General features: G+C 37.1%; 1 protein-coding gene across 3 annotated transcripts in view; it reads left to right on the top strand.

Annotated features, from left to right (window-relative positions):
* Nucleotides 1–27,762, top strand: part of LOC136033983 (orexin receptor type 2-like) — a 232,175-nt gene that overhangs the window by 99,022 nt on the left and 105,391 nt on the right. For all 3 annotated transcript variants that reach the window (XM_065715015.1, XM_065715012.1, XM_065715013.1), the window contains one exon: nucleotides 24,352–24,467. In XM_065715015.1, coding sequence (XP_065571087.1) covers nucleotides 24,352–24,467 — 116 coding nt within the window. The remainder of the gene's footprint in view (nucleotides 1–24,351; nucleotides 24,468–27,762) is intronic.

Below are 27,762 nucleotides of genomic sequence, written 5' to 3' on the forward strand. Positions count from 1 at the left end.
CTCCTGTCAAAATCCAAAGAAATAATTCGTGATGTCTCAAAAATTTAGCCACAAAAAAAATGTGGAAAAGTTGCACAAGTATGTGCTGTATGGTGTTGATACCAGTGTAAAAGTGGAGGAAATACAAACTGAACTAATAGATTCATCAGGCCTTCTCACCAATCCTTCAACTGCTATAAGGCTAAGTTTAAACAAAGAAGGTTTTCATCACCCAAGCCGTTCAGTCCTCATTTCCTGCACAATTGAGCTAAGTAGAGAAATATTCTTGTACGGTATGTCCCTTTCTTACAAGATTTATAAGCCCAAGCCCCTACAATGCTCCACTTGTCTGGCCCACGGCCACAGCAAAAAAACGCTGCAAACAGTCCCATCCGTCTTGTCTTAAGTGTGGGAAAACAGGCCACGCAATTAGTGAATGCCCTGACTCAGACCCTTTCTGCAGATATTGTAACCGTAAGGGACACACAGCCCTCCAAAAACAATCTTGCCCTGCTCACCAAAAGCGAGTCGTAATCCTTAGAACATCTAATAAAACGAACCTACCCTACTCAGTTGTAGCTGCAAGAATCCCTTGGCAAACCACACTCCATCGACCCAGCAGAAGCCAAGCAACAGTTGTTGTAGAAGATGCAAAGACAGTGTCATTTCCAAAAGAGGCAAATAATGTTAATACTCAAGGTTCTAGTCAGTCTCCCCATCCCTTACCTAAGTTTACTTCAACATCCTGCCCTCCAAAAGATTCATCTAAAAGTAGCCAAGAATGGCAAAGACTTGCAACTTTTCTCACAGTCAGTCACTTAATTGAGGTTAGTAATGAAGCTGAGGAAATCAAAAATATTCTCAGGAAGAAGGCTATCACTTAACTCCTAGGTGATGACATCTTACAAACAGCTATAGGTCAATTATCCTCCATGAAAAAGGACATAGATTCCACATCAAAGCTAATTAAGTCTGTAGACTCAACTGCAAATCAAATTAATACAGGCTCTGACAATGCCACAACCCCCAAGACGGTAGTCGGTGCCACTGCCCTAGTCAAAGGCAAGAATCTAAGAAAAAAACGGCAAACTTTCCATCCCAGTCCAAAATTACCACCAACGATATTTCGTCGGCTGAAGAAGATTTCCAATATTCTAATCAAGCAGATGATGAAACTCAGACCACAATTGATATTTAAATGTGTACTATACAAGATTTAACGTTTCTCACGAATTTATCATTGTGCAGTTATGTTGTTTTTAACTATTACGATGACCGAAATAATTTGCCAACCTGCCCCTTAGCTAGCCCTGATAGCCCTTTAGACTAAATTAACTGTGAATATCTCGACACTTTTGATTTTGTGAGAAATGTGAAACCTAAGCTAATGGAAGAGCCCAAACTTAATGTAATTTGCTTTAACATCAGAAGTATACGAGGTAAGTGGGCGAATTTTAAAGACTTAATTTTAATTAATGGGTACTGCCCTTTCGACGTAATTGGAATAGCGGAAACGTGGCTTTCAGAAATTGATGATAATAATGAATTTTCCCTCCCTGGCTTTCAAGCAATTCATATTGAAAGAAAATTAACCAAGTTCTCTGGCGGCATTTCTCTTTGCATCCGGTCAAGTCTGAAATTCACCCGGCTATTAGATTGTGAATCCTTATTCTCGCAACCTATAAATAATAGATGCATTTATTCAATAATTGTAGATGTAAGTGTTGACGAGAATTCTTTTATTTTTTCATTATTTTATAAAACCCCCTCATTTCCGACCCCTTTCTTTTGTAATCTGTTTGATGATTTATCTAGTTTTATTAATTTACCACAAAAGAAGGCAATAGTCTTTGGAGACTTCAATTGTAATTTACTAAATGTTAGCAATAATAATTTTTGTGATACCTTCTTTGAAACAATCACCTCAAGTGGTCTTCTTCCCACAATCCTTTTTCCTACTAGAGTTGATCCTATGATGTCTACAGCAGCTGTAATTGACAACATTTTTGTATCCACTTCCCTGGGAAACCACCTGTCTTCCAAAATAATATTTTCTGACCTGTCAGATCACTTTCCAATCTATCTCTCCCTACCAGCTACTCAACCCTCTAGAACTAATACCCCTACGTATAATAGAATATATAATACTGTGAATATGAACCGGTTCACGGATCGTTTGAAATCCTTCGGCTGGTCCTAGGTTTTGGATTGTCAGGATGTTAATTCAGCCACAAACGGTTTTACCAAGGGACTGAGTGATCTTATCAGTTCAACCTTTCCAGTTCGTAGATCAAACCGGAAAAACTACCCATATACGCCCCTGGATGTCTAATAGCCTGATAAGCTCTTCATACCGAAAAAATGACCTATATAAGTTAGCTTGCAAAACCAGTAACGTTGTTGACCTGACTAATTATAAAAAAAAATACAAAGCTTATATACCAAACTCGTCCGGGAAGCAAAAAAAATTATTGTTACTCAAGATTCTCTCATTGCAAAGGGAGCTTGCAAAAAAATTGGTCTCCCAGTCAGTAATCATGGATCCATGTTTTTCTCTCCAACTGATCGTAAAGAGGTGCTTCAAGTTATCAAATGTCTCTCTATTAGTAGTGCACCTGACTTCTTTGGCATAAGTAATAAGCTTCTTAGGACTTTATCTCCCTATGTTTGTGAACCCATTGTGCACATAGCAAACCTGTCTATGACCAATGGAGTCTTCCCAGAAATATCTAAATCAGCAATTGTTATCCCGATTCATAAAAAAGGCGATCCGTCCGAGATAAGTAATTATCGTTAATCTCACTTCTCACAGTTATATCTAAAGTGCTCAAGAGAATTATATTCCGACGTCTTTCTCCCTTTTTATTTGGGATTCATTCTTCAAATTCGTTGATTTCTCCTCATCAATATGGCTTCCGTTCCAAATTTTCAATTGCTCATGCACTAATAGACGCCACACAGTTTATACGTTCCCAACTTGACCTTGAAAATACAGTATTGGGTTTATTTCTGGATTTTTCTAAGGCCTTTGATATGGTTGATTACAGTGTTTTATTAAGTAAACTCAACAACTTAGGGATTCATGGAGTTCCTTTCTCATGGTTTGGCTCTTATCTCTCTGGTAGAGTACAGAGTGTGAGTCTGGGCGGGGTGACTTCACATCCCTTGCCTGTCCGGAGGGGCGTCCCACAGGGCTCTGTTCCTGGTCTAATACTTTTCTCCTTTATATTAATGATTTGGTTACGGACCTGGGTCCATCAGTGTACCCAGTACTTTTTGCTGACGATAGCAACTTTCTCATCACTGGTCCTAATTTACCATCCGTCGTCGCCTCTACTCAAACCCTTCTGAATAGAGTACAGGAGTGGTTTCTCGTTAACTGCATGACCATTAACAGCAAGAGAAGTCAGGTTGTATTATTTCGAGCCCCTTACAAAAAAATGAAGCCCAGCAAGCACTTGGCCTAAAATATTCTATCAATCTCCTCCCACAGGTCGAAGTTGCCAAGTTTCTTGGTGTCCACATAGACTCCTCCCTATCATTTGCAACACATGTGTCCTACATCAGAGCCAAAATCTTGCGACAGGTAAGTATAATTAATCGTGTGAATTATTTTTTTCCTCCCGATATCCTTGTCACCCTTTATTACTCTTTTATTTACCCATATATCTCATACTGCGGATCTGTTTGGGGCAATACTTATCCTTCAGTTACTAATAAATTAAAATCTGCCCAAAACCGTGCCGTCAAAGCACTTTTTCGGCTGCCCCGACTATATCCACCCAGGACTTTTACTCCGATTTTGGTATTATCCCTTTTTAACAAATCATCAAAAAATTAAATCTATCCCTTGCATACTCCGCTTACCATAAAAATCTTCCTCCCCAATTATTATCTTATTTTAATAGTAATAATTCTGAAGGCCTCTGTCTCCGTTCAACCAACCGTTCCTTCATTGTCCCCAAGTGTGTCTCTAGTTCTGCCCAACAATCCCCCATTTATAAATCTATACTTCAATGGAATATGATACCCTCCAGTGTCGAGCTATCCACAAGTTTTCGCATGCTGTATAGCAATGTACTAAAATTTTGATATTATAATTCTCTAAATTCTTATTCAATTTGCTTTAATTACCCATGTTTTCTTTTTTCTTTCGTTTTTCTCTTCTTCATTTTCAATTTTTGTTGTTATGGTCCTTAACAAGTTCGCTTCCAGGATCTTTATTATTATTGGTGTTATGTTTTTTTTTTTTATTTGAATAAATTGAATTGAATTGAATTGAACAATAGGTGAATTCCTTAACTATCAGCCCTTTCCCAAGGGACTATGGGGGGTCCTGTCACCCCAAAGGCATAGTTATTGGACCTTTCAACTATGCTCAATCCAATGATTACTTCAATTGGGAGTCTTTGGAGAATATTTACCCTCCAATTTTTCTTGTCACACAAAAAGGACACTAGAACTCTTGATTTCCCTTCAAATGTACCTATGCTGATCTTCTAGGATTAGTGATTAAATACAGTCAAGCCTGTGTAAAAAAAAGTAAGAAAGCAACAACTAACAAAACAACACACATCTGTTATCTTTCTTCTGACAAAACATACAAAATTAAGCATTGTTTTTATATAGGAGCTTCCTACCTCTACGATAGGATTCTCTTTGACGTAGAATCCAATACTGTGATTTTCAAGTGGATCGTTTGACATTCTTAAGTGTTTCTCTCCTTTTTCAATTTTTTTTTCAGGCTCGTAAATTCATATGGGTAACATTAGGCTTAAACAAGAGCTAAGAGTTCATGTGGCACTTGTGACGAAGTCAGAAGAGCCAAGATTCAAGAACTCATATGGCATGAGCTCTAGCAAAATTCTAAGAATCAATAGATTGATTTAAAAGGAAAATCAGAGGCTTTATGCCGTTCGGGATTTAAAATAAGAGCTCTGAGACACGTTGTCCTTCTAAATATCAAAATTCATTAAGATCCGATCAACCATTCGTAAGTTAAAAATACCTCATTTTTTCTAATTTCTCCTCTCCCTTCAGTCTCCCAGATGCTCAAATCGGGGATAAAGACTATTATCAAGTCAATTTGTGCAGCCTCCTAACACGCCTACCAATTTTCATCGTCCAGAAGAACCGAACTCGCCAAAACACTGAACCCCCCTAACTTCCCCAAAGAGAGTGGATCCAGTCCGGTTACGTCAATCTCGTATCTACGATATATGCTTATTATTCACACCAAGTTATATCCCGATCTCTCCACTCAAAGCGTTTTCCAAAATTTCCGGTTTCCCCCTCCAAAAATTTCAATAAGATCTGGTCACCTGTTCGCAAGTAAAAATACCTCAATTTTTTTAATTTTTCGGAAGTAACACCTCCCCCCGTAACTCCCCCTAAGACAACAGGTTAAGTCCGGTTATGTCAATCACGTATCTAGGACTTTTCCTTATTTTTCCCACCAAGTTTTGTCCCGATGTCTCCACTCTAAGTGTTTTCTAAGATTTCCCGTTTCCCCCTCCAGCTCCCCCCAATATCACCGGATAGGGTCGGAATTTAAAATAAGAGCTTTTAGACACGAGATCCTATCAAATTTCATTAACATCCGATTACCCATTCGTAAGTTAAAAATACCTCATTTTTCAATTTTTCCTCTCCCTCCAGCCCCCCAGATGGCTGAATGGGGGAAAAGATTGTTATCAAGTCAGTTTTTGCAGGTCTCTGAAAATCCGCCTCAGCTCCCCCAATGAGAGTGGACCCAGTTCAATTATGTCAATCACGTATCTAGGACTTGTGCTTATTCTTCCCATCAAGTTTCATCCCGATCCCTCCATCCTAAGCGTTTCCGGCTTCTAGGATTTCCGTTTCACCCTCCACCCCCCTATGTCCCCGGATTCGATTCAAATTGAAAATGAAGCATCTGAGACATAAGATCTTTCTATATATAAAGTTTCATTAAGATCCGATCGCCCATTCGTAAAATAAAGATACCTCAGTTTTCATGATTTCCCATCCCTCCAACCCCCCTCCAGATGGTCGAATCGGGGTAAAACTGTTATCAAATCAGTTTTAACAGGTTTCTGACACGCCTACCAGTTTTCATCGTCATAGCACGTTCAGAAGCACCGAACTCGCCAAAGCAGTGAAAATCCCCTTCCCCAACTCCCTCAAAGAGAGTGCATCTGGTCCGAATTTTTCAATCACGTATCCAGGACTTATGCTTATTCTTCCCACCAAGTTTCATCCCGATCTCTCCACTCAAATTGTTTTCCAAGATTTCCGGTTTCTCGCTCCAACCCCAACCCCCCGATGTCACCAGATCTCGTCGAGATTCAAAATAAGAGCTGTGAGACATGAGTTCCTTCTAGATATCAATTTTCATTAAGATCCAGTCACCTATTCACAAGTCAAAAAACCTCAATTTTTTAATTTTTCTGAATTAACACCCCCCTAACTCCCCCCAAGAGAGCGGGTTAGGTCCGATTATGTCAATAATGTATCTAGAACTTGTTCTTATTCTTCCCACCATCTTTCGTCCCGATCTCTCCACTCTAATCGTTTTCTGAGATTTCCCGTTTCCCTCCACCTCCCCCTAATATCACCGGATATGGTTGGAATTTAAAATAACAGCTCTGAGACACGAGGTCCTATCAACTTTCATTAACATCCGATTACCGATTCTTAAGTTAAAAATATCTCTTTTTTCAATTTTTCCTCTCCCTCCCGCCTCTCAGATCATTGAATCGGGCAAACGACTGTTATCAAGTCAATTTTTGCAGGTCCCTGACATACCTACCAGTTTTCATCGTTTTAGCACCTCCAGAAGCACCAAACTCACCAAAGCGCTAGAAATCCGCCCCAACTCCCCCAATAAGAGCGGATCCGGTAGAGTTATGTCAATCACGTATCTAGAACTTGTGATTATTCTTACCATCAAGTTTCATCCCGATCTCTCCACCTTAAGTGTTTTCCAAGATTTCCGGCTTCCAGAATTTCCGTATCACCCTTCACCCTCCATGTCCCCGGATCCGATTCGAGTTGAAACTGAATTATCTGGGACCTAAGATCTTTCTATGTATCAAGTTTCATTAAGATCCGATTACCCATTCGTAAGATAAAGATACCTCAATTTTCACGATTTCCCATCCCTCCAGTCCCCCCAGATGGTCGAATCGGGGTAAGGGCTGTTATCAAGTCAGTTTTTACAGGTCTCTGATACGCCTACTATTTTTCATCGTACTAGCACGTTCAGAAGCATTGAACTCACCAAAGCACTGACAATCCCCTTCCCCAACTCCCCCAAAGAGAGCGGATCCGGTCCGGATATTTCAATCAATTATCTAAGACTTGGGCTAATTCTTCTCACCAAGTTTCATCTTGATCCTGGCACAAACGCAGGGTGGTCTTCGGGACCGCCCCCCCCCCCCAAAAAAAAAAAATTAATGTTTAGTTTGCAAAAGTAGGACATTTATTAAGAATCTAGATACATGTGTGAAGCCTTTTTTGGGGGATTTTACAGCATGGAATTATCCGGTCAAGTCACTCCCCAATTTTGTCTAAATTTTTACCCTATTTGAAGTAATTAGCAATTGTACTGTTTTTTTTTTTTGTGTAAAGAGAGTTTGCTTTTCACAGCGAAATAGAATTATCCTTGATATTAGGGTGTTTATTCCCCCTTTTCAGGATAAATTACAGCTTTTAATGGATCAATTTTAGAAACTATCATTTTTTATTAAAATCTACGCTTTTGCAATAGAAGAACTACCCCCCCCCCTCACAGCACCCATTTTGCGCTGTTAACCCTAAAATCTCCCTTTCAGTGGGATATAATAGATTAATCACTGGTTGTAAATCGCTATGAACATAACCTGCGCCTAAAACGTACTTTTGAGGCTTCAGTCTTCTTCCCCCATCCGCTACAATACTACAGATTAAAGTTAATCTGTATTTACCGATATACGTGTTTTATGTATTACTGAATAAAAAGTGCTACTTTATATCTGCTGTTTCAAAGGTTTTGGCCCCCTCCCCGAATAAAATTCCTGTGTACGTGCCTGTCCTGATCTCTCCAATTTCCAGTTTTCCCCTCCAACTCCCCCAGTGTCAGCGGATCTACTCGGGATTTAAAATAAGAGCTCTGAAGCACAAGATCCTTCTAAATATTAAATTTCATTAAGATACGATCACCCGTTCAAAGTTAAAAATACCTCAAATTTTCTAATTTTTCCAAATTATCCATCCCTCCACTCCCCCCTCCCAGATGAACCGGGAAAGAGACTATTTCTAATCAAATCTTGTCTGGTCCCTGATAAGCCTGCCAACTTTCATCGTCCTAGCTTATCTGGAAGTGCCCAAACTAGCAAAACCGGCACCGACAGAAGTTGCATCGCTATTTGTCACTTCCTAAATACCAAGTGCAATAAAAACTTTATATATTGGAATTGGTATAAAAATTCAGTCCTTGTGATGTAATTAAATAAAAAAACTAATTTTTTTAGCTGAAAGTAAGGAGCGAATTAAAACTTAAAACGAACAGAAATTACTCCGTATATAAAATGGGTTGTCCCCTCCGCAATCCCTCGCTCTTTACGCTAAAGCTTTTAATTGTTTTAAAAAGTAGAATTGTGGCGAAGAGTCAAACTTTAGCGTAAAGAGCGAGGAATTGCGGAGGGGACAACCCATTTTATATACGGAGTAATTTCTGTTCGTTTTAAGTTTTAATGTCGCTCCTTACTTTCAGCTAAAAATATTAGTTTTTTTATTTAATTTCTGAACGTTTTTGAATTAATGCATGTTTGGTTTTGGCTTTCCGCACATAAATTATTAAAATGAAATTTGTATATTAATTCTTTTTTTGGCTAAATAGCTTTCTCTTAGTTTTAATCAGACGATTTTGAGAAATAAGGGGTGGAGAAGGAGGCCTAGTTGCCCTCCAATTTTTCAGATGCTTAAAAAGGCAACTAAAACTTTTAATTTTTAACGAACGTTTTTATTAGTAAAAAATATACATAACTTATAAATTAGCAACTTACGTAACAAACTTTCATAATCTTATATTTTTATTATGTATACAGGGGGGTTTGCATCCTCGTTAATACCTCGCTCTTTACACCAAATCTTAAGCTTTGTCCCAATTCTTTAAGAATGACCCATGAATCAGAAAGGCCGTAGAATAAATAGTTGAAATTACTAAAAATACTTTAGCATAAAGAGCGAGGTATTTATCTCCTCCTAAATACCTCGCTCTTTATGCTAAAGTATTTTTAGAACCCCTCATATGCGTAATAATCTCTGTTCGTTTTAAGTTTCAATGCTACTCCTTCCTTTCATTTGAAAAAACGTTTTCATGTTTATTTTTCATTGTTTTCTTATAATAATGCTAGAAAATCATGCGCCCTTTTCCTTGAATTTTTCTTCCCCCATGACAGATTTTTCCAAGGAAAGATCCTCAAACATAGCCCCCTCCCTTCAGCCCCACCCCCAAACAAAATAAAATCCCCCTGAAAACGTCTGTACACTTCCCAATAACATTACTATATGTAAACACTGGTCAAAGTTTGTAACTTGCAGCCCCTCCCCCAGGGATTGTGGGGGAGTAAATCATCTCCAAATACATAGTTATTATGTTTTTCGACTACGCTAAACAAAATGGCTATCTCAAAATTTTGATCTGTTGACTTTGGGAAAAAAATGAGCGTGGGAGGGGGCCTAGATGCCCTCCAATTTTTTTGGTCACTTAAAAAGGGCACTAGAACTTTTCATTTCCGTTAGATTGAGCCCTCTTGCGACATTCTACGACCACTTGGTCGATACGATGACCCCTGGGAAAAAGAAAAAAAACAAAAAAAAAACAAATAAACACGCACCCGTGATCTGTCTTCTGGCAAAAAATACAAAATTCCACATTTTTGTAGATAGAAGCTTGAAACTTCTACAGTAGGGTTCTCTGATACGCTGAATCTGATGTTGTGATTTTCGTTAATATTTTATGACTTTTAGGGGGTGTTTCCCCCTATTTTCATAAATAAGGCAAATTTTCTCAGTCTCGTAATTTTTGATGGGTAAGACTAAACATGATGAAACTTGTATATTTAAAATCAGCATTAAAATACGATGCTTTTGATGTAGCTATTGATATCAAAATTCAATTTTTTAGAGTTTTGGTTACTATTGAGCCGGGTCGCTCCTTATTACAGTTCGTTACCACGAACTGTTTGACTATTGCTATCAAACTTATGTCTTCTGGAGTTTCGATTACTGTTGACCCGAGTCGGTCCTTGTTTACAGTTCGTTACCACAAACTGTTTGATTAGCTTGTTTGCATGACCATAATTCGACAATAATTATTCTTAGTATTCGTTATGATTTTTATTCCATCTCCACTTGATAGGTAAAAAGAGGCATCAATTTCATGCAAATACGTTCCAACACCACACTGGCTATGCATGACAATAACCTACGGCAGAAATAGTGAATAAAAAAATATTAATAAATAGTCTAAGCCTAACGATAGTGATTTTCCGCCAAGGAACAAAACGAAAAGATTCATCAGATATTCCGGCAAAGACTTCCGCTAATTCTATCAGTACAAAAGAAAAAATTAGCCTTTGGAATTGAAATAGCCTTAACAGAATAGCATTGTTTGTGAATTATATGATACTATTTCCTGACCCTCCGAGCGATTTTTGCTCAGAGAGCAAACTTTTTTGCTTAGAGGGCAAAAAAGCAAACTTTTCCTCTGTCCTAAAGCAAAGATATATTTAATTTCCTACAGCCATTCTTTCAATGAGAATTAGCGTTAAGGCACCAAGGATGTATTTAATTTTTGAATAAAATATTGATTTCCTTATTAAATAAAATTAAACAGTCCTACACTACAACGATAATAATTCATTCTTTACATGATTTGGCGACTCTTGCTATTTTCAATTGTTACGTGTTATTTTTATAATTGACGGAACATATTAAAAGCAAAAGATGGAAGATTGAGCGGTAGTTTACATTTACTGTAAATCAAACAGTTCGTGGTAACGAACTGTAGTAAGGAACGACCCGGCTCAATAGTAAACTAAACTCTAAGAAACGGAATTTTAATATTAATAGTCACATCAAAAAAATTGCATTTTAATTCTGATTTTAAATGTTTAAGTTTCGTCAAGTTTAGTCTTACCCATCAAAAGTTACGAGCCTGAGAAAATTTGCCTTATTTTAGAAAATAGGTGTAAACACCCCCTAAAAGTCATAGAACCTTATACGGGGTGAATTTTCCATTTTCATTAAGTTTTGATGTTGGTTAAATAAAATATTGACCCATAAACATAACATAGTGTAACAAAAAAAAACTAAACATAACATAATAAAATAAGTTGTAAGATGTAAATTCTTGTGTCTTTTGACTTTTGTTGAATGAGTGATTAAATGATAAGTTGTCAATATTTGCAAGTAAGTTCTATTTTGCCAGTGTCCTTTTCGTTTTCTTTCTCTTTTTTATGCTCTTCTTAGTGCGTTTTTGCTGTACAAAGAAGGAAAAAATAAATTATTATTATTGTTATTTACACAGGAAAATAAATTGGAGATTAAACTCTATATATTACGGAATCACCTAAGCGATAATTGTTAACAAACTGATAAAGATATAATTGCAGTTCGATTAATCAGAATGTTTATTAGTCATACATAATTATAACAAGGTAGTTAAGCCAGAAATTTTGGCCAGAAATTAAGAATAATGATCAAGCGTATACGTTATTCTATAGTTGGGAGTGAATAGCAGAATTTAGAAGCGTTTCATGAGTTCGTCTGTATATTGTACGATATTTTGTAAAATCCAGTAGAAATAAAATTTTTAAGAAAAACTTTCTCTTAGCTTAACACTTCCATAACAATTTTGTATAAGCTCTACACATTATTTTTTGATAGAGGAAAGTGCAAAAATAAGGTAGATCAAAAGAAATTATCATTGATTTTCAAAGTTTTAAAGTCGGGGAGATCGTTCCACTCTAAACCCAAACACTTTATTTACATATTTCAGGGTTCAAGTTGATGCATGATTATTTCACATAGAATGATTTACATATATAGTTATTTTCATGCATATTTTTCTATCAGCAATTTAAAATTGATATGTGTGTTCTTATAACGAGCTAGGATCACTTGAGCCTGCAGGTAGGACCTTCAGGTCGAAGCCTCTTCGCCAAAATGTCGTCCTGCTAGGTGAACTCCTTTGAGTTTCATGCAATTATGTTTGACTTACCCATTTTTGGTGTTTGAAAAATGTTCTACCACTTCGTGAACTAACACCAAACCCTAAAATATACAGCATCCTAGCCTGCTTAGATTTATTCTTTCTCATTTGTGCCAATGAAGCACCTAATAATAATAAAAAATTCACACCTTCTGGAAACTTTAAACTGCTATCACTAAAACTTATTTTTGCAACAGAAATTTTTTTTTGAGGAAATAACAATTGTTCATCTAAGTTCCAGAATCTAGTGCTCATCTTTTATTCATCTTACATCTAGCTAATATTTTGTATGACTTCTAACTTTTGCATAAATTGAACAGAACGTACTTTCCATTATTTAAAAGAAACTTAAGAATATCCTTTGCATATATAAGAACATTTATCCTCACATATATGCTAGTATAACTTTTATTACTTTGACATTAAACGATGTAACAAAAATTTAGTCCTGGGGAAGGGCAATGCATGGAAAAAAAAAAATAGAATAAAGAACAAAACTAGGCCACTTATTCAATAGCAGTACAATGGACAGTAAGTGCCAAACCTTCACATGTTTCTTTCTTCTTATTAAATAAAAAAAAAATGACTTTTTATCACAATTTCTTAAGAAAGACTGTTCAAACACAAAGCCCGTTGATTTCGAAAGAGAAGTACTTTTAAAGAACTTTAAGACTTTAGTGTAAAGAGTTAGGTTTGAGGGAAGGGCAGTCCCGCTTATATACAGAACAATATCTCTTCGTTTCAAGTTTTAATGTTGCTCCTTACTTTCAATTGTGGAAACTTCTTTGTTCTTTTTTAATATTTGGCAAAATATGCTCGGAAGTCCCCTTCCTTCTTCTTCCGCCAACCCTTGTAGAATCTCCCCGGGGGATTCTCCTTGGAAATGTTCCTCCCATGGCGAATTTTCCACTTGTGAAATCCCTTCCGCAGAAAACACCCCCCAAAAATGCCGTAAATTGCCCAATAACAAATACCATATGCGAACAATGGGTGAATTCCTTAACTATCAGCCCTTTCCCAACGGACTATGGGGGGTCATGCCACCCCAAAGTCATAGTTATTGAACTTTTCAACCGTGCTGAATCCAATTATTACTTCAGTTGGGAGTCTTTGGGGGAAAGAGAAGTGCGAGGTGGGGCTATTTGCCCTCCAATTTTTATTGTTACACAAAAAATGCACTAGAACTCATGATTTCCATTAAAATGTGCCTACCCTGATCTTCAAGGATTAATAGTTAAATACAATCAACCCTGTGAAAAAAAAAACAAGGAAGCAATAACTAACAAATTGACACACATCTGTGATCTTTCTTCTGGTAAAACATGTAAAATTAAACATTGTTTTTCTATAGGAACTTCAAACCTCTAAAATAGGATTCTCTGTGACGTAGAATCCACTGCTGTGATTTTCAATTAGATCGTTTGACATTCTTAAGTGTTTCTCTCCTTTTTCAATTTTTTTTTCAGGCTCGTGACTTTATATGGGTAACATTAAACTTAAGAAACTGTATACATTTTTTGTATAAAATTCATTTTTTGTATAAAAATTCAGTCCTTGTGATGCATCAGTTTTTATCAAAAATACCTCTTTTGGAGTTTCAATTACTGTTGAGCCGAGTCAGTCCTTATTTACAGTTTGTTACCACAAATTGTTTTATTATCTTGTTTGTATGACCTGATTATATTTGTAAAATGCAAGTTTTAGCTTATCTTCGTCATCCTGGACAAAACCGACCATAATTATTCACAGTATTCGTTACGATTTTTATTCCATCTCCACTTGATAGGTAATTAGAGGCATCAATTTCTTGCAAATACGTTCCATGACCACACTGGCTATGCATGAGAATAACCTAAGGAAAAAAATGAATAAGAAATATTAATAAAAAGTTTAAGTCTAACGATAGTGATTTTCCGCCAGGGAATAAAACGAAAAAATTAATCATATTCCAGCAAAGACTTCTGCTAAGTCCAACAGTACAAAAGAAAAAAATAGCCTTTTGAATTAAAATAGCCTTAACAGGATAGCAAGTTTGTGAAATATATGATACTATTTCCTTACCCTCCAAGTGATTTTTGCTTAGAGAGCAAACTTTTTTGCTTTAAAGGGCAAAAAAGATAAAAGTCCAGATACGCTGCATGTAACCCGTCTTTTTACTCTCTGTGGAAATAATCTCAGATCACTCTTTAACACCAAACTATTAAATATCCCACTTAACCCTAAAAGTCTCCTGAAGTGTCGTAGATTCCTCTTTTTCAAACCCCCCCACTTCCCCACCACAACTCAATATTGAACATACTATCGTCTCAAAAATTCTCGAGAATACTTCCCTTGAGAATACTCCGTCTCATACTTCCCTTGGTGCATTTAATCAAATTATTTTGAATAGATGCATTAAATTTAAATTTTTTTCAAGGACAGCTAGTATTGCTTATTCTTTCCTATTTTGATAAAATAATGTTTACAGTTAACTGTACTAATTACTTTATTAAACCTTTAGCAAATATTAAAGTATCGCCAAATCGCCACCTTGGTGTGATGGAAAGGGGCTGCCTTGAAGTTTGTTGATTTAAACGTTGGATCTTTTTTTGCAAGTAATGTCGCATTAAGAAATTGTACTGCCCTTTTACGAAATGTTTATCTTTTGGAGAACTATTTTGGAATTTTGAATTTTCATAGCCTGCTTAGACTCGAATTTGTGTAGTTTTATGCATAGCAGTTCCCTTGATAAACCTAAATTTAACTAAATACTTTTTGGCGGTATGCAACATTAGCATCTCCTATCAGTCTCAAACTAATATTCAAGTGCCGACTCAGCGTTTCCTGGCCCTCCAAGTGATTTTTGCTTAGAGAGCAAACTTTTTTGCTTTAAAGGGCAAAAAAGCAGACTTTTCCTCTGTCCTAAAGAGAAGATATATTTCATGTCCTACAGCCATTCTTTCAATAAAAATTAGCGTTAAGGCAACGTTAATTAAAAGTTAACGTTAAGGCGTTAAGGATGTATTCATTTGTTGAAATAAAATATTGGTTTTCTTGTTAAACAAAATTAAGTAGGCATACCTTACAACAATAATAGTTCATCCTATACGTGATTTGGGGAGTCTTGCTATTTTCAACTTTTACGAGTAATTTTTATGATTGACAAAATATATTATAGGCAAATGATGAAAGATTTAGCGGTAGTTTCCCAACATTTACTGTAAATTTGACAAACTTACTTACTTACTTAAGTCCCGTCCATCCTCGCGGGACGTTTTGGAGCCACTTCTTTTGACAGGGCATGAACTAGGGCTCGGTACGTTGTTCTATCGTGTGCAGTTCGAGTCAACTCAACGATGCACTTTCGGTCAAAGTTTTCAATCCACCTCTTGCGAGGTCTTCCTCGTGGTCGAGATCCGTCTATGGTTCCTTCGAGGGAGACTTTTGGTAGACGGTCGTGGTCCATTCTCTTGACATGCCCGAGCCATCGCAGTTGTTGTTGTTTGATTTTATTTAGGATTGTGTCGGGGGACTTCAGCCGTCTTCGCACCTCCTCATTGGTCACATGTTCAGTGTAGGTGATTCTTGCGATGTGACTGAGACATCTCATCTCGAATGCAAGTAGGTTGCGCTCATTTTCGATCTTCAGGGTCCAGGTCTCACACCCATATATAGCAATTGGCACAATCAGGCTGTTGAAAAGTTCAGCTTTCAGCTGGTTCGAAAGGTTTCGGCATTTCCACATATTTGTCAGCCTTTTAAAACTGGAGCTAGCAAGAGCTAGGCGGCGTTTGATGTCGGAGGTATGACAATTGTTCGCTGTGAGGCGACTGCCCAGGTAGACGAATTGGTCGACTGTTTCAACTGGCTGGCCGTCAATCATTATGGAAGGAGTAGCTGCTTGTTTTTGGCTTGACGTGACCATAACTTTCGTTTTTTTGGCGTTAATTTGCATGCCAAAAGGTTTTGTGGCTTCGTTGAGACAGTCTGCTTGTCTTTGGAGATCAGCGGTCGTTGTAGAGAGCTGGTCGGTGTCGTCAGCATAGGCGAGCTTGTTTACTAGGACTCCACCTATTTTGGCTCCATGTTCGTCTGGTATCAGTGACAGTATGGCGTGAAGAAGCAGGTTGAACAGGTGGGGCGACAGAATACATCCTTGTAAAACTCCCGAGGATGTTGAGAATTCATCAGAGAGTCCATCAGTGGTGAGTATTCGGCTTCTGGATTGGCTGTATATATTCTCAATAATCGTGATGATTTGGTCGGAGATACCGTAATGTCTTAGGATGTGCCACAGACCTTTCCTCCAGATTAAATCGAAGGCTTGCCGAAAGTCAATAAAGAGATGATATAGGTCTCTGTTGAACTCGACAAAGCGTTCCATGAGCTGACGAACGGTGAAGATTTGGTCAATGGTCGATCGTCCAGGTCGGAAGCCAGCTTGGTATTCACCCAGAACGGAGGCTGTAATTGCTTGGATTCTACGTAGGAGAATTTTGGTCAGTATTCTAGTTTGATGACTGGTCAAGCTGATCGGTTGGTAGTTCTCACACTCTCTTCTTGAGCCTTTTTTGTGGATTGGGACCACTGCTGCCTTACACCATAGCTGTGGGACGTGGCCCGTTGACCATGCGGCTGACACACCTTTGTGGTACAATTCGACGACGTCCTCTGAGTCAATGTTAATTAGTTCAGCAGTGATACCGTCCGGTCCTGGGGCCTTCCCTCGTTTCAGGGATCTTATCGCTGCCTCAGTTTCTGAATTTAAGAGTGGTGGTGGAGGTTCTCGATCATTAATGGGGAAGGAGTTTAGGATGCTGGGATCGGCAATGATCTGCGGATTTAATTTATCTTCAAAATAATCCTTCCATCGTTCGAGTTTCATTTTTGCGTCGTTGATGGGATTGTTTTGTTTGTCTAGGATTGCTGTGGAGATGGGATCTTTCCTGCTAGACAGTTCACGAACTGTTTTGAAGAGTTTTTGACTGTTTCCCTTCCTAAACTGGGTTTCGCATTCCTTGCATTTCTCGGTAACATGGTTACACAAGGCCTTTCGGACTTCCCGTTCGATTCTCCTTTTGAGATATTTATAGGTGTCTCGGCTGCATGGGTCAGCTTTGTTGTTGCAAAGACGCTTTTGGTTACATAGTTGGATTATTTCTTCAGTAATCCACGGCTTTTCGTCTTTCGTTTTCCTCCCGAGGACATCATTTGCTGTCTCCAAAACTGCAAAAGTTGCATGCTCAGCCAGTTGATCCATCTCTTCGACGGTAGTGAGGGGAGTGAAGTTCTCTAGGATAGCTCGGAATTTTGACGATAGGCTGGTGGTATAGGCGCCTTTTTTTATGAGGTCGCGAAGCAGCTCTGTCCGGAATCTAGGGATTCTTGTCGTCTTAGGGAGTCGTTTCAGTCTTAGCTTGAGTTTGGACATCAGGAGTGAGTGATCCGAATCAAAGTCTGCACCAGGAAGGGATACAGTATCTATTATTGAGGATTTCCAGCGTTTAGATATCAGGACATAGTCTATCATGTTTTCAGTTACTCCGTCGGGGGATCTCCAGGTGACCTTACGGCGGTGTCTGTGTTTAAAGGCGGTGTTAGTTATATACAGGTCGTTTTCTCTACAGAAACTAATTAGCCTTTCACCTCTTCCGTTCAGTCGGCCATGGCCGTGCGGTCCCATTACATCTCTCCGATCAATCTGATCGTTGCCCGTGATAGCGTTGAAGTCGCCCATGACGATGAGCATATGTTTCTTTGGTGTTTGGTCGGTGACACTTTGAAGTTGAAAGTCCCCGTACGCGGTGGCATGTTCACCGGTTTCCCCGTACGCGGTAGCATGTTCGTCGGCTTCCCAGTACGCGTAGTATGTTCAATATTATTTCCATTCGCCATCATCATCATCATCATCAAATCGCTAGGCTCGTCGGTTTCCCCGGACGCGGTAGTAATTCTGCTTTGATTCATAGAGCCCATAATTCATTTGTTAAAAGGAAAGATTTCAAGGCTGGTTAGGAGACGGCGGTAAGCCACTCCTCTCCGTCAACTTGCAGAGGCCGTTGTTCGTCGCTGAATCATCCGCCCTTTCGCAGTTGTCCTCCTGAAGAGGATCCTCCCACGATGATAATCTGCCATACCATACGATTTTACCCATTGTTGGGAGAAGGTTTGAAGCTGACGGGGCATATCCACACGCCGGTGGGCCCAGCTCAGTCTACATCAGAGGGGCCTTCTTCCTCCTTCGCCTGAATTTATGTCCCGCAGGCGAGGGTATCCCAGTTATATTTTAGGACCCCCAGGGGCTGGGTCCCCCCTTGGTCCGTGCCTCCATCACCACCGGAGGTACCCTGCATATCTGCAAGGCTTTCCCCTATCCGCGAATGGAAATAAATTAACGTCAACATGAACTTTTCTTGCAATTTCTTGTTATTTTAATTTTCTAGTTATGTAGCAGAAGTGTTTCAAAAATCAGTATAACTGCATCTTGATTTTGAGTTTAATTGATTTGAGTTTCTAATACCTGTTTCTATCAGGCTGACGAAGATAATTTTGTTTCATAAAAGTTTCTATCCACCGTAATTTTAGTTTTTTGTTTTTTTTCTCTTTACATCTGACCGAAGGTATAAGACTCAGCCTTGCCTAAGAGGTACAGGGGCCTTGTCTTGTAAAAGCAGAAAATTATTCATCAGGGGCGGATCTAGAGCAAAATATCGGGGGAGGGCCAATGTGACAAGGGCGCCAAAATTGACCGAATTTACAAGTTTATTCTAAAAAGAGAGAAAATTAGAAAAAAAGAATGTGGGCATCAGCAAAACTCTTGTGGGAGGGAGTGAAAATCACATAGATTTTCCAGTGTTAGGCATCCTCACAAATTAAGGCTTAAAAAGTAGCCATAGACACATGGAATGAGCCGCACCACAAAATGTTTTTTGCGACAAAATTACCCTATTATTTAAAAGGAAGAGTCAAACTCAAACTCAAATCACATCTCGAAATTAAAAATGAAACAATGGCATATCAATTACATGGCAACTTCTCAAATAAATCTACATCAGAAGAAATTTGGAGAATAAGAAACTTTATGAGCACACTTCGAAAACAAAATTAGTATCTGTCTTAGCGAAACTTGAACTATAAATCTCTCAAGTGATTAAGCGTCTAGGAGAATTTTACTTCGATCTTCTTTTATATCTAGGAAAAATTATACAGAATAGAGCCAAAAATGATATGAATGTTTCGGAGCTTATCAGTAGTCAAGAAATGCATACAAAGTAAAAGTGAAGTTGTTTTCAACTAGTCACGAAACTTATCATCTTTTTATAGACGCAGCAGTTGTTCCAATGTTGGGCACACTTCCCACTTATATAAGCTATGATAATATTTATTTCGGAAAGTCTACTACTAGCTCTAATAGAGAAATAAAAAAATAAGTTTTATAACTGAAAGTAAGGAGCGACATTAAAACTTAAAACGAACAGAAATTAATCCGTATATGAAAGAGACTGTTCCCTCCTCAACGCCCCGCTCTTTACGCTAAAGTTTAACTCTTTCTCTCAGCTCTACTTTTTAAAGCAGAAAAATAGCTTTAGCGTAAAGAGCAGGGCGTTGAGGAGGGAACAGCCTCTTTCATATACGGATTAATTTCTGTTCGTTTTAAGTTTTTAATGTCGCTCCTTACTTTCAGTTAAAAAAAATTGTCTTTTATTTATATTCTGAACGTTTTTGAATTAATACATGTTTTATTTTGGCCCTCCACACATGAATAACTAAAACGAACATTGCATATTATATTATTTGGGGGAGGGGGCTAAATGGCTTTCTCATAGTTTTGATCGGACGATTTTGAGAAAAAAGAAGTGGGGGAGGCGGCCCAGTTGCCCTCCAATTATTTGGTTACTTAAAAAGGCAACTAGAACTTTTGAATTTTTACGAACGCTTTTATTAGTAAAAATAACTTCTATATTAGTATGTTTTTATTGCGTATATGAGGGGGTTAGCCCCCTCGTCAATACCTCGCTCTTTACACTAAAGCTTAAATTTGGTCCCGATTCCTTAAGAATGACCCCTGAATCACAAAGACGGAAGAATAAATAGTTGAAATAACTAAAAATACTTTAGCATAAAGAGCGAGGTATTAGGAGGAGGTGAACCCTATATGCGTAATAATTTCTGTTCGTTTTAAGTTTTAATGGTGCTCCTTACTTTCAGTTGAAAAACCTTTTCATATTTATTTTTTCAATTGTATTTTTTAAATAATGCTAGAAAATCCTTCACTTCCTTCATGGAAATTCTCTTACCCCATGACAAATTCCTGCATGGAAAGATCCCCCAAATATCCCCCTCCCCTCAGCCCCTCCTTCCCCCAACCAAAAAAAAATCCCCCTGAAAACGTCTGTTCACTTCCCAATAACCATTACTATATGTAAACACTAGTCAAAGTATGTAACTTGCAGCCTCTCCTACGTGTACTTTGGGGGAGTAAGTCGTCCCTAAAGACGTAGTTATCAGGTTTTCAACTATGCTGAATAAAATGGCTATCTCAGAATTTTGATCCGGTGACTTTGGGAAAAATTAGCGTGGGAGGGGGCCTAGGTGCCCTCCAATTTTTTGGTCACTTAAAAAGGGCACTAGAACTTTAACTTCCGTTAGAATGAGCCCACTTGAAACATTTTAGGACCTCTGGTTCGATATGATCACCCCTAGGAAAAAACACAAAAACAAACAAATAAACACGCATCCGTGATCTGTCTTGTGGCAAGAAAATAAAAAATTCCACATTTTTATAGATAGGAGCTTGAAACTTCTACAGTAGGGTTCTCTGCTACGCTGAATCTGATGTTGTGATTTTCGTTAAGATTCCATGAAAGACAAATTTTCTCAGGCTCGTAACTTTTGATGGATAAGACTAAACTTGATGAAACGTATATATTTAAAATCAGCATTAAAATGCAATTCTTTTGATGTAACTATTTGTATCAAAACTTCGTTTTTAAGAGTTTCGGTTACTATGGAGCCGGGTCGCTCCTTACTACAGTTCGTTACCACGAACTGTTTGACAAATTCAATATTTTTGTCAAGAACAGAAAGAAGCAACAAAGAACAACAAAAAAACCTTAAGAAGTAATTAAAAACGAATTATTCCACTGTTGAGACGATCAAACTATAAATTAAATTAAAATTTAATTTAAATAAATTTAATTTAATTTAAAATATTTAAATTAAATATTTAATATTATTAAAAATATTTAATAAATTAAATATTTAAATTAATTTATTAAAATTTTAAATTAAATATTTAAATATTAAAAATAAAATTTTTAATACTTAAAATATTTAAAATTTAATTTAAAATTTGAAAATTACTCTAAGAAACAAGTTTCTTTTTTTACAATGGAAATCATTCTTCGCCTCAGTGAACATGGACCTGGATTGTCAATGGATAGGCATGTGCGTGGCCATGTAAAATCTAGGAACAATTGTATTGTATTTGCTCTATGTTTAGGCTGTAAATCTCCAGTCTAGGAACTGATCCTTAGGAACTGTCCAGTCTAGGAACAGATCCTTATTAAGGATCTAGGATCCTTACTACTTTGTTTATTTGTTAATATTAGGAATCTACTAATAAAACAGAAAAACTATTGGAGAAGAACTCTTCTAAAGGAAATTTTTTCATTAAATAAAAGTGGAACCAGTTAATCTCTTTTTTTAGGCTTATTTGCAGTATGATAGGGGCTTTTCTGACAATGCACCTCCTTGTGGTCCCTTGTATAGCCCTTAAAACGCATTCATCCATTGCTACAATCTAGTCAAACGACATGTTAAAGCGGATATCCTCACAATTTCGAATTTATCTTCGTCTGAGATTGAGCGCGTAATTTACCAAAATATTATCTGAAATGATTGAAAGAAGTTCGTTTCACTGAAGCCTGTCTGCAAAGCCCGTTACATATAAACACGTCGTGGCAATGAACTGCAAGACAGGAGCGACAGGAGCACGCAAAATTGGACAATTTTAGGAACTAACCATTGCGACAACCGTGTACACTTGACTACCTCGTGTTATATCAAATAAATTGGATGAAAAGAAGCAGCAAAGAAGTGTTTATTAAGTTTGATAATGTTTTCTAATCAATGGATATCCGAAATAAACGAATCAATGGATAATCAATGGATAGCCCTATAGTAAACGAATCTATAAAAAATTGATAACAAAAGAAACATCAAAAGAAAAAGATTTTTATGCTGATTCTAGATATGTAAAATTCATCAAGATTAATGTTTTCCTTCAAAAGCTAGGAGCCTGAGAAAATTCCCTGATCCTTAAAAAAGGGGGGACATCCCCTAAACACCAAGAAATGTTATTGAATATCACACCGTCAGATTCAGTACGGTCATCAGAGTATCAGAGAACCCTACTGTAGCAGTTTCAGGCTCTCATCTGCAATAACGTAAGATTTTGCTTTTTGCCAGAAAAGAGGAGACGGATACGCGTTTATTTGTTTTGTTTCCTTTCATCTTGTTTTCTTCTCAGGAGGGTTTGTAACGAACCAATAGTACTTGAATATCAGGAGATGGTTTATTTGAATGAAAATTGAAAGTTCTAGTTCGTTTTTTAAGTGACAAAAATGATTGGAGGGCAACTAGCCCCACTCCTACGCTCTTTTTTCCCCAAAGTCGTCTGATGAGAATTTTGAGATAGTTAGTTTGCTCAACATAGTTATTACTATGTCTTTGAGAATGACATGACCCACCAGAGCCCCTGGGGAAAGGGCTGCAAGCTATGAAATTTGCCCTTTTTTACATATAGTAGCCTATTTGTTATTGCGAAGTATACAGACATTTTTATGGGGAGAAATTATCTGCAGGTAGGGTATATTCTACGGGGACAAATTATTGTTAGGTGGGTAGCATCCAGAGGTGAGCTTTCCAGATGAAATTTTACACGGGGGAATTTGCTAGGTATTAGATTCAAAATTCGTTTTATTTGCCTTAGTTTCTCTTTGGTGACTTTACAATGTTTTTGGGAAATGGTCCGGGGAAATTTTCAGAAGGGGTTTTGCTTTTCTTTGAGGAAGGGAGTGGCTATTCCGTGGCAGATTTTATCCATGTGGGAATTTTGCACAGGATAAACTTTCCATTTGGGATTAACGAGGAAACGCTATGCACAGACCAAAATTGACATTTTTCAAATTATTTCTGGCATGACTTCAAAAGAAATTATCAGAAATAAAATAGAAAACTGGTCTTTTTTTTCGAATGAAATTTATCTCAGGATAATTTTTAGGCAGAATCATCCGCAAGAAATTTTCTGTGTGGAATTTACAGCGAGCATAGAATTGACTTGGGGCTACTTCCCTGGAGTATGAAGACTCTGAGCAGGAGAAACTTTCCAAGCAGTAATTTCTTATGGAGATTGAGGGGAAATTTACCATGGAGAGGGAGGCGGATATCCCAGCATTAATTTAAAAACGATCAGAAATTAAATAGGGGGACAATTTTTTTTCAACTGAAAGTAAGAAGCGATGGTAAAACTTAAAACGAACAGAAATTATTCTATATATGAAAGGGGCTGCCCTTTATTCAAAACTCCACTCTTTACGGTAAAGTAGACCTTTTGTCCCAATTCTTTAAGAACAGCCTCTGAAACAAAAGGACTGCTTAATTAGAATCAGAAGCTTTCTCAAAAGTACTTAAAACACTTTAGCGTAAAGAGTAGGGTATTGAAGAGGGAAAGTCACTTTCCTATATGGGATAATTTCTATTCTTTTAAGTTTTAACGTTGCTGCTTACTTTAAGTTAAAAAACATATTTTTTATTTAACAACGGAAGGAAACATGATAATTTGACTAAAATAAACATTTTGCATTTGTAAAATACGAATTTCATTATTTTGTGTTTTCTTTCAGTTTTTTATATCCCTCCGGCTTTATTAAGACCCTCCAAGGGGGATGGAGGTTGAATTCTCAGAAAGGCGACCGTAATGTTTGGAAAAAGTATAAATAAGAAATGTAATGTCTTTACTTTTCTATGGGGATGTTTCCTTTCGAAGAGGCCCTCTTACGGTGTTGCCGAAGTAATCTTTGTCATGAAAGATCCTATGGGGCGTGTGACTTATGCCAAGAGCCATATACCTAACCTGATTGTTTTTATTTCAGCAATTCCAGATTTGGTTATAATGTCAACAGTCCAGTTACGTGTCAAGCGCCCAAATACAATCTATCTTACTGAATGTAACCCAACATGGAGCAATGAATCAGAAAAAATTCATCAAGTGAGTGTTTTTAGCTTTTATTAATCAGACTTTAGATAGATTAAGATTATAAATAATATTTTGATAATTTCAGATAAGGACACAATCAAGGTAAAAGACACCAATAAATTTTCTGTTCATTTTGGTCAAATTTTTCTTATATACATATTTATTTTTTAAGCTTTTTTAGTTGGCCTTTTGTAGCCCAAAGCTGATGAAAAAAAAACAATAAAAGTTTTTGACAAATAATAATTTAACTACATATTTAGAGTTAATTAAAATTGTGTTTTCATTGTTTCTATAGAGGAAAGAAGTATAATAATTTTGTGCGTATGCATGTAGGCCTATCTATATTTGCATTTTTTTTTTTAAACGGCTCCTTATTTATTATTATTATTCATTAATTGACACCCTGAGATTTTCTGGATCGAAAACCTAATTTTGGAAACACACTTTTCAATTAAATTACGTCAGATTTGTATTTTGGTAACATTATGCACTAATATAAAATGTTACATACATGTTAGAGCCGTAAATGACGTCATGCCAAAAATCATGTCAAAAATATCTATTGCAATGGCGTTATTCACATCAAAGAACTAGCTATGTCTAGGAATGTCCATCAGTCTATTTTTCGGAAGCTAGAAGTTATATAAATATAAGAAATGCTTAGATGAAGAACCAAAAAATGAAAATTTACAATGGGGAAAAATGAAGAACCAGGATCATCAAATGAGACAAGACCAATCCGAACACCTTAAGTAAAGCTAAAGTAAAGGGCATTAATAAAATCCAAAATGAAAAACAAATCCAAATCCAAGGTAATGAAAATCCAAATGAAAAAAAAAACAACAATGAAATAAATGCGGTTAGAATACTTGCGACAACGAAGATTACAACAAATCAAAACCAAAAGTGACAAGGATAAACACGAATGAGGAATGGAATTCACTCCACAATTCCTTAATTCAACTGAACCTACAGGTTTGCCACCCTGTTGTGGCTCCCTGTCCCTTTTCCTTCTTTTTTTTCAGATAATTGACCAGTTTTCGTTTTCGTATTTAAATTATCTTGCATTCGCCCATAATATAATTACAGGTTCAAGCCTCATTGCTCAGGCAGTAATTTTTCAATAAGTGGGTTTTGGGATAAAAATGCATTTCTGTCTGTCCCGGCTTGGCCATTGAATAGTAATGACATTAAAATTTTTCTGATTCCGAAGCTCTCATTTATAGGATTGACCAGGGCCAATCTAGGGCCCACCCCTCCACCAGGATTCTTTGTGTAAATATAGCGTCTTGCAATTAGCTTGTTCCTAGACTGCAAAGTCTAAGTTATAAAGTTCAGAGTACATGTTTTGTTGGAGTTGACCTTCTGGAGATTAAAAGTGAGCAACTTTCTACAACCGTATAAGATCTTTTCCCCGAACCCAGAGAGGGTAAGAAAAAGCGTTGCGAGAAGAACCTTCACCAATAAAGTGACAGAAGGGTCTGTTTACCCTCCAAAGTGATAGTTAAAAAATGTTCAGTGGTGACACAGACTGTGGCACCCTAAGCCCAATAGTTTGGTCCTTGAAAACATATTATACGTTTTAAACGCACACTTGTTGCAATACCAGTGCCTGAAGAAGCTGTAGAACCCCTTTAATCGTTCGATCACGTTACCAGACTCTAGCGTCACCACCAACGGCACTGATGTGGCGTTGGAGAATAAATAGTGGGAGCTCACAAATTTCCACGTCAAATAATGGTACAAGCGGTGGTTATCACATCGAATACACCCCATGACATAAAAATAAAGAAACAAACAATAGCTATGCCTACGCGCAAATTAGATATTTCAGAAAAGATGTGTAATGGAACGCACCTTATTGCTACCAAGTTGTGTAAGAACATGATTCAGACAAATATAATTACTGGGGAAAAATCAGAAAATGAAGCTCATATTTTTTTTAGTTACGCTCAACTACAGCAAACTTCAACTTGGATGTAAAGCTCAACGACATCAATTTCCACTTTTAACGACATTTGCGGGTACAATACATAAATTGCAATGGCAAACTTTTGAATTTGTGTCAACCTCCATACACTTTTTTTAATCTGGGTATATTTTACGCGGTATTTCTTATTTTAAACGACAACGCAGCTTAAAAGTTATGCTACCACCCAAAAATGCAAGACGACCATGTAATACTGTGTGGAAGGAAGCATTTGGTACTATCAACGAAACATCTTTTTGTAAGAGTTGTATGCTTTTAATTAATTAAACAAGCAATAATTTTGCATTAATGTGTTTATTTTTCGACGAAATTGGCTAATTTTTTTTCTCAAAAAAGAAGTATTGACATTTCTGGTCACAAAAACGATCTAAATAGGTAACAACTTTAAGGAAGAATTTGTATTTTTCCCAGGGTGTTGTATCTACCCTGTTGTAGCATAGTAGATTGATGTTCTGCTTGGAAAAACATGGCAAAGAGTTCAATCCCCGCCACAACAGAGATGGGTGACAAGGTTGCTAATTGTCTCTGTATAAAGATTATCCATCAACTAAGTCAGTGTGACACCATGTAAGCCCGCAATGGCTCTAGAGGATCTGTACCTTTTATCCTTATCTGTTGTATTCAACCTAACATGACGTCTTGACATCAAGATAAAGTTCACATTATATGCAACCAGAAGACAAGTGACAACGAGAAACAGTACATACCAGCCTGCCATGTGTTGAGCGCCAAGGCTCGGTGATGAAGCCGCTGTGCACCTTGTACTTTCTTATTTCTATAAACGAAAATAATTGTGTGTGTAGGTATTTTTCTCGAAAACGGCTCAATATTTTCTGGGGAAATAGGCATCCTGGATTTCCGGGCCTTTTTTAGATGTTGGTTTCTATGATATTAGTATCTATGATCGTTTTTAGTGTCTATGATGCAGGCAAAATTACACAACAAATATATGATTGACAAAATAAATTATGGGATGGACGTCGTACTTACGAGTACATTACAAGGGCATATATACGTCATATTTGACTCAATAGTTTTTCTATTGTTTTATTTTCTATGATGCAGGCAAAATTACCCAAAAAACTATGATTGAAAAGAAAAATTATGTAATTGACGTCAAATTTATGACCATATTTCAAGAGAAGTAATTACATCATTCCCGCCTCCCCCTCTCCAGGAGTAAACGTATAGTTTTTTATATCTACGACGCATGCAACATTATAAAAGGAACATAGCAAAGCATAAAATATCAGGTGTAATTAGTATATATACAAAAGGCGATTAAAGCAGTTTCACAATGCCTAGAGGATGAATGAA

Source organism: Artemia franciscana, chromosome 12, assembly GCF_032884065.1.
Source record: "Artemia franciscana chromosome 12, ASM3288406v1, whole genome shotgun sequence".
Taxonomy (NCBI): domain Eukaryota; kingdom Metazoa; phylum Arthropoda; class Branchiopoda; order Anostraca; family Artemiidae; genus Artemia; species Artemia franciscana.